The 8,296-nt window shown below is 30.8% G+C and overlaps 2 protein-coding genes across 2 annotated transcripts; one reads left to right on the forward strand and one right to left on the reverse strand.

The window, feature by feature from the left end:
- The first annotated feature begins 5,668 nt into the window (after positions 1–5,668).
- Positions 5,669–7,669, forward strand: LOC106391762 (plant UBX domain-containing protein 10-like). Its single transcript, XM_013832461.3, has 4 exons — positions 5,669–6,599; positions 6,716–6,886; positions 6,971–7,174; positions 7,300–7,669. The coding sequence occupies exons 1-4, from the start codon at positions 5,805–5,807 to the stop codon at positions 7,525–7,527; spliced, it is 1,398 nt and encodes a 465-aa protein (XP_013687915.2). The 5' UTR covers positions 5,669–5,804; the 3' UTR covers positions 7,528–7,669.
- BNACNNG45880D lies at positions 7,609–8,296 on the reverse strand. The gene has a single exon (XM_013832465.3). It carries the CDS (start codon positions 8,252–8,254, stop codon positions 7,826–7,828), a length of 429 nt encoding a protein of 142 aa, XP_013687919.1. The 5' UTR covers positions 8,255–8,296; the 3' UTR covers positions 7,609–7,825.

The raw sequence follows: 8,296 nt of genomic DNA on the forward strand, positions 1-8,296 counted from the left end.
TTTTTATAGTTAATTTCTTTAGTCAATATATTGAAATAGTTATGTTTTAATTAGTAATAAATTTATAAATCAAATAATTCATAATTCTGAGCTTGTTTCGATAAGTTTCAAAATGAAATTATATTTATAAATTTTGATGTTTTAGTGAAACAAAATTGGAAATTTTATGTATTTTCTTTATAGAAAAAAAATAATTTAAATTAAGTTATCGATTTACTAAAAGAATAGCTAAAGTGTAATTGAACTCAAAATATTTTTTCGATAAGTAAGCTAATATTTACAAAAGAAGACCTTTCAAGATGTCTCTTGTAGAGTAGACTTCTCTAGAAGTCTTCCTTTGTAAATTTGCAATTGCAAAAATGACCTAAATGAAAGACATTCTAAAAAGTATTCTACGTAAAGTATTCTACGTTAATGTTTAATGAACTTTCATTTTCTCTATAATTAAAATAAAATTTTAATATTTTTATTAATTTATGTATATTAGTTAATATTGGGGTTCCTCGATGAAATTCATAACTTATTTGTGATAATTATCAGATTTCAAATATTCATGTTTACTAATGTTTCTAGCTAATCCAAGAAGACTTCTTAAGTAGCTCCTACATTAACACGAGCTAACAAATCTTAAGAAGTGTTATACGTTAGATTTTCAAGAGAGTTAAGTAACTTCGATGTATGTTTTTTAACTTTCAAAAATTTTAAGTAACTTCAAGTATATCAAGTTATGTGGGTTTTTTTTTGTCATCTAACAAGTTATGTGGTTTAATGTATCTTTTTAGATCATAAGATATAATTTTTAACTTCCATGAAATTTAAATTTTCAATTTTCACGTAAAATTCAATTTTCATCTTTTGTGAATTTGACTAAGTTTTCTTGAGAATTATTCTCTCTTAGTTTTAGTAAATTTGACTAGGTTTTTGTGTTTTGTTATGAGTAGGTAGAATAGTTAAAAAAAATTCTTGGTATGTCGTATCAATAACTTCAATAATGTCAAGTACTTTGAAAAAAGATGTACATATTGACCAAATTCTTTTGATTAACATCTCTTCAAGTTTACAAAACAATTCACAACTAAAATAGTACACATACAAATCATAAAAATACCATAAATTAACAAAACTATTATACATGGAGCTAGATATTTTTTTTTAACATAGATAAGTTTGGACTCCACTTGACATCATTCCTTTGTACCACTTTCGGCAGAAGACTTCGGAAGACTTCTAGAAGATTTTGTGGAAGGTCTTCTAGAATCAAATACATTAGAAAAAGACTTCTTGGAAAGTCTTCTGAGATTCTTCCAAGAGTTTTCCAAGAGTCTTCTGAAAAATCTTTCAAAGTCTGACGCAGATCTGAAAACAAAATGCATATTCAAAAGCATTCAAATGGCTTCAATACAGAAAAAAAACTTCAAAAGTATTTTTTATGGTAAAATAATAAACAAAACAGTCACAATAGGTTGACTGTATAACTTTTAAAAATCTAATATATAAAAAACACAAAATACATATCCAAAATTTGTACCACTTTAGGAAGAAGACGTTGAAAGCCTTCCTAAAGACTTCTCAAGAAGTCTTCCGAGAAGTCTTTCGAGGCTATATTTCGATAGTCACTAACACATATATTTCGAATTGAAAAAAAATTAAAAAGATAAGTTCAAAATCTAACCATAAAAATACCAACAATACTATAACATATGTTACCAAACCCAAAACCAAAGGCTATAATGACTCAATCTACATTCAATCATCTATGTTAAAAATAATTCAACTTTAGTAAAATTAAATTTTCATCATTTGGAAATGTTTATTAATACATGATTTCAAATTTTTCCCTTTCAACTAATTTTTTTATAAAATTTATTAATTACTTTTAAGATATAATACATGAGAAGACTTCCCCTATAAGACTTCTGGAAGACTTCCACTAGAAGAATTCTAGAAGATTTTGATTTGGGCGTAAACCTAAATTATTCTAAATATTAGGCGGAAACTCTAAATTCTACTAAATTTTAGGCGGGATATGACAGAAGGCTTCTTGGAAATTCATTTGTGGGTCTTTCAGACACTATAATCAAATAAATAAGCAAAAAACACTTTCTTAACTTAAAATATATTCAGAAAGTGTTTAAATCCAGTTATTATATAGTCACTAAACATATAAATGTTAAATTATATATATAAAAAAAAGATAAGATTTCAAAATCTAGCCTTAAAAATACCAACAATACTACAACATATGATACCAAACCCTAAACCAAAGACTATCATAACTCAACCTACATTCATTCATCTATGTTGAAAATAATTCAATTGTAGTAAAACTAAATTTACATCATTTAGAAATGTTTACTATTACATGTTTTCAAATTTTCCTCCATCAAAATATTTTTTATAAAAAATTTATGGGCATTTGCCAAATATGACTCAAAACTTGACTTTGATTGCAAAAGTATACTCAAACTTAAATCAAATGTAAAAGTAATCTAAAAGCCTTGTGAAACTACAGTCATCCACTTATGACCAAACAAAAAAAACAAAACTCATTTTTACGAATATAGCTCTGGAAAGTCTTCTGTGTCTTCTAAGATATTGTACATCGTCTAGACGACGTCCATGTAAGTATTCTGGTATATTTGATATTAAAAATAATTTTATATTTTTAAAAAATATTTTGACAAGTGAAACTTTAAAATCATGTATTTATAAACAATTTTAAGTGATATAAATTAAGATATAATAAAATTGAATAGTTTTCAACATAGATGAGTGAAAATAGTTAATCATGATATTCTTGGCTTAGGGTTTGACAACATATGTTGTAGTATTGTATGTATTCTTATGGCAAGATTTTGGAAAACTTAAATGTTTTTTTTGAAAATTTAAAATTTTACCTATATGTGTTTACTTATGTGTATAGTAAACACTTTTTAAGTTTAATTTAATTTTATGAAGTGTTTAATAAGTTAATTTAGTTTAGGGTTATGTTTAAGGTCTAAACAACTAACAGGTAAATCGTCTAGAGATTAGAAGACTTTTCTGAAAGTTTTCTAACTCTCGCTAAAAATATTTTAGTTTCCCACTAAATATATTTTAGTTTCCTGCTAAAAATATTGAAGTCTTCTGAGTGACTTACAAGTAAGTCGTCTAGGAATTTCCTCTATTAGAAGACTAACTTGAAAGTCTTCTGAATCGAAAATATTTAACTTTTTTGAAAATTTTGTCTCCATATATAAAGAAAAAATTACACATTATCTCTTCTCCTCTCAAATGGCAGCAATAAAAAAAGTTATGTTCCCCATTCTAGAACTCTCCAACCTCTCTCTAAGCTCTTTGAACTTATAAACACCAAAATTTGTATCAATTTATTGTTTTTGTCTCATCTCTTTCGCACTAGTTTATCTTGTTTTACAGGTTTTTCATCACATGGTTCTCATCTTCTACTCATTTAAAGGCAGATCTATTAATTTTAAATCCATAAGACTTACTCGAAAGTCTTCTGGGCAAACAGATCTGGAAAAAAAAACTGATTTCATAGTTTCAACCAGTGAGATAACATGTTTAGCACACATAAGTCTTCTCCAAGCACCCAAAATCTCGAACAAAATTGACCCACCAAGAATAGTAAGCTTCAATGGCTCTATGAACTATAAAAAATTTAGAATCAAAATCTTGGGTTTTTTGGTGAATAAAGAGAGAAAGTGAAAGAGATGTTGTTTTTAGTTCATAATAATTGAGAAAGAGAAGTGTAAATTGATTTGAAGTGCATTAAGAGCTTCAAATTGGTTGTTCATGGTGGTTGGTGTATTGATGGCAATGTTAATCTTGTAAATACTTGAAGATGATGAGGTTGAGAGAAAATAAAAATGAAAAAATTTAATGATATTTTCGTGAGTAATCTGAACTTGTGGGGTTAATAGAAGAAAGGAAATGTCCAAAAAAAAATCGGTTAGTTTTGTGGTTGATTTTGAGTTTTGAATCAATTTTATAAAAAGTAAAAATTTTAAATTATATTTAAGACCTACCAAACGAGAAGACTTACAAAGAAATATTCAATGAGGATGTTGTTATAATTTCATTAGCCTTTTTGTTTACTTTTGCATTTGATTGAATTTTTAGTACACTTTTGTATTTAAAATCAAGTTTTGAGTCATTTTTAGAAATTTTCCCTTAAATAAATTAGATCGGTCCCGAGTTAGGGTGGTTCAAAATATGACATAAATATATAAAATTAGTTACTAATTTTTTGAATATCCTATGTAAATATATTTCGTTTGATTTTATTTAGTTAAATATGTATTATTTCATTTATAATGATATAATAATTTTGAATATTTATTTTGATTAAAAATCAACAATTGTCATTTTATTTAAAAAAAATATTATATTTTAACATTAGTAAGAGAGTTTACACTTTTGTTATTAATAACATAGTTTACTGAAATAAAATATTATCTTTTATTTTTAATATTATTATCAGAACCATAGTTTGAATTTGGTTAAATATATTGAGAAAAAGACTAGGATAGCACCAAACCAAGTTTTTGTTCCCAAAGTAGCACTCAAGACTCAAAGTCACAAAAATAGGTTTCATTAAAGAGGTAAATATACACTTATACCCCTTGGGTTAATTAATCCAAACCTTAGGGTTTAGAGTTAAGGGGGTGGGGTTTTGGAATTAGGGTTTAAAATTTTATAAAAAATAAATACTAAAATAAAAAATAAAAATTTATAAAACAGTTTCTAAAATTATTTTTAAACTATAAAAAGAAAATTTGAAAAAAAAAATAAAAAAAAAATTCAAAATTTTTTTTTTTAAAAAAAATTATAAAAATTTCGAATCTGAAAACATATAATCTGAAACTATAAAATTTTTATTTTTTTATTTTTTTTTTATTATTTTTTTCTTTTTTTATTTTTATTTTTATTTATTTTTGTTTGTTTATTTAATTTAAACCAAGGATATTAGAGACATTTTACCCTTTAATGAATGTCATTTTTGTGACTTTCTCCTTCTAGTGCTCTTTTTGAGACATAAACTTCAAAAGATGCTATTATTGACAATTGCCCAAATATATTTACAATAAAAACTCTATGAATTAATAAACTTAATAAATTAATAAATTTCTTCGGTCCCGAGTTAGGTTGGTTCAAAATATGACACAAATCGATAAAATAATAAGATAATATTTTTTTTGATTATGCTATGTAAATATAATGTCTCATTAAAATAATTAACTAATAATATATATAATTTATATAATTATAAATAATATATTATTTTATTTTGTATTTATAATAGATTTTATTTGTATTTTCTTAAGATTTTATAATATTTTTGATTATAGCTGATAAAATAGTATGATACACACCTCATGCAATAAAATAATATAATAAAAAGGATATGAAAATTGAATTTATAAATTTTAATGAATATTATAAAGAGTTAAATCAAATATTTTCTTATTATACAAAAGTATATATTAAGATATATAAAGTTAGAGAAGGAAACCTTTTTATAAATTAGTAAGTCTATAATTAAAATTCTATAGTCCTGCATTATTAATTTATATAGTTTTTGCTGTATATTCTAAAACTGAAGAAAGAAAACAAATCAAATGTAACAAAAAAAAGAAAGATCCAAAAATAAAATCCAGATTGAACAAACATCCATCAGATCGTGTTGGAGTAGAGGGGGTAGTTTAGGTAATTGACTGACCAAGGACATCGTCTATTATTCGGCACAGTTTTCTAGATTCGAGAGAGAGAGAGAGAGATACATCAGCTCCTTTGCTGCGATAATGGTTGACGTCGCCGACAAATTGGGTTACTTCCAGGCGGTTACAGGTCTCGAAGATGCCGATTTATGCACAGAGATCCTCCAAGCTCATGGCTGGGACCTCGAACTCGCTATCTCCTCCTTCACATCATCATCTGACCCTTCGTCTTCCCGCGTCGATGGCGATCACAATCGCGAACCCTTCACTGAACTCGAAGATGCCCCTTCTCGCGCAATCGAATTTGACGACGGGAGAGCGTTCAGGCCTCCGGGAATCGCCTGGAAGATCATCACCTTACCGGTTTCGATCGTCTCCGGTAGCTTAGGGTTAGCTTCTAGTGCGATCGGGTTCGGATTCTGGGTCGCCGGCGGAGCTTTGAGTTATTCACTTGGCATGTTAGGGTTCGGATCAGGTCGTGGTGGGTCTGAGACTGAGTCGTCGTCGTCGTCGTCATCGGCGGCAGGTGAAGCGATGGAGTTCATTGCTTTGTTCGATAGAGACTATGGGAGAAACCCTCTAAAGCCTGGTTTTGTATCAGAAGGTTTCATGGACGCGCTTCAGCTATCTAGGAGCCAGTTTAAGCTCTTGTTTGTTTACTTGCACTCTCCCGACCATCCTGATACGCCTGCGTTTTGCGAGAGGACGCTTTGCGACGAAGGGGTTGTTGCGTTTTTGAATGAGAACTTTGTGGCTTGGGGAGGTAGTATACGATCTAGTGAAGGGTTTAAGATGAGTAATAGCTTCAAGGCTTCCAGGTTTCCTTTTTGCGCTGTGGTTATGCCTGCTGCTAATCACAGAATCGCTCTTCTCCAGCAGGTAGTCAAAATAAATACTTGGATGAGTGAGTTTGGTATTATTAAATATATTAAGGTGGTGGCAAGAGATGTAGTTCTTGGTTTTAGTTTGTTCTTTGTTCCGTTTGCTTGTGGCAGGTGGAAGGACCAACAACTCCAGAAGAAATGATTGCTATACTGCAAAGAGTTGTAGAAGATAGTTCAACTGTTCTTGTAACCGCAAGGGTTGAGGCAGAGGAAAGAAGAACCAATTTGCGCCTGAGAGAGGAACAAGATGCTGCTTACAGGGCTGCTCTTGAAGCCGATCAAGTATGTTTTCCCCCTTCCCCAAGACAGATTATCATTAGTCTTTTGTCTAAATTTGTTGTTTCTTTCCTTTGTGTGTTTTATTAGGCAAGGGAGCGACAGAGACAGGAAGATCAAGAGCGTATAGAAAGGGAAGCTGCTGAAGCAGAGAGGAAACGCAAAGAAGAGGAAGAAGCTCGGGAGAGAGCAGAGCGTGAAGCTGCAGAGAGAGAAGCTGCTAGAGTGAGAATGAGACAAGAGAAAGCTCTTGCTCTTGGAGACGAACCTGAGAAAGGTCCTGATGTCACACAAGTAAGTTCTCCTTCTTTCTTTACCAATTCATTACTTAGTCTACGCCAAAGACATCAATTCTACTTCGCTTAAAAACTTTGTGAGGGATGTGCCTCTTTAAAGATTAGGTTCTATGGTTCATCTAGGTTTTGGTACGGTTTCCGAATGGAGAAAGAAAAGGGAGGAGGTTTGAAAGCAACACCAAGATACAGACATTGTACGACTACGTTGATTCACTTGGAGTGCTGGAAACAGAAGAGTATAGCTTGATTACAAACTTCCCAAGAACAGTCTACGGAAGAGACAAAGAGTCAATGTCACTGAAAGATGCTGGTTTGCATCCTCAGGCTAGTCTCTTCATTGAGATCAACTGAACTTTCTGTTTCTTTCTTCTTTGGCCTCTCTTTTTAAATAATTAGTTTGTTTGCTTCAATGATCCGATGGACAAGTTCACATATATAACACACACATACATTCAGAAGTTCTGTTACATATTGTTATATTTATTTTCTTAAATACTACGCAACAACCTCGAAGAGAAAGTAAAGTGGTTTAGCATGCACAACTTCTCTCTGATTATTTAAATGGACAAAGTGATAAAAGAGAATTAATAAAGAAGCAGAAGTTGTATACATGAAGATACCATTCTGTATATTTTCAGTTTCTCAACGTTCAACTTCGAGCAGGAGTCTTCCCCTTCTTATCCTTTGTCTCCCTCGCAGATGCCTTCATCAAAGGCTTCTCCACATCGCCCGAGATGTCAAGATGAACGCCGGGATCATGAGTCTCGTACTTGGCCCCCATCATTAGCGAGTTGTTCACAGCTTGGAAGTTGCTGTTAACGAAGGTAGTAAGGAAATCAAGCTCATGTTTGTTTTCTCCATGATTGTTGTCGAGCTCTGTCTTCATCGTGGCACCTACGTTGGATCCGGAGAGCGTGATAACTCTGACGCCTTCATCCTCCTCCCTTTCTTCATATTGGCTCGGTCCTCCCTTCTCTGCTCCCATGTGGGTTAAAGACGAGATCATGTTTTTTAGGTCGTGCTGGAAATGTTGTCTCCCGTGCTTCTCTTCTTTGCCTCTTGCCTCGGTTAGCTTCATTGTTTTTATTAGGTAACTAATACCAGAAGAAGGGAATGGAAG

The sequence above is a fragment of the Brassica napus genome, chromosome A9 (genome assembly GCF_020379485.1).
Source record: "Brassica napus cultivar Da-Ae chromosome A9, Da-Ae, whole genome shotgun sequence".
Lineage (NCBI taxonomy): Eukaryota > Viridiplantae > Streptophyta > Magnoliopsida > Brassicales > Brassicaceae > Brassica > Brassica napus.

Coding starts and splice junctions, on each gene's coding strand:
- LOC106391762 (XM_013832461.3), top strand. CDS start 5,805: ATGGTTGACGTCGCCGACAAATTGGGTTACTTCCAGGCGGTTACAGGT. Junction 6,887..6,970: donor CTGCTCTTGAAGCCGATCAA/GTATGTTTTCCC, acceptor GTGTTTTATTAG/GCAAGGGAGCGACAGAGACA. Junction 7,175..7,299: donor AAGGTCCTGATGTCACACAA/GTAAGTTCTCCT, acceptor TGGTTCATCTAG/GTTTTGGTACGGTTTCCGAA.
- BNACNNG45880D (XM_013832465.3), bottom strand. CDS start 8,254: ATGAAGCTAACCGAGGCAAGAGGCAAAGAAGAGAAGCACGGGAGACAA.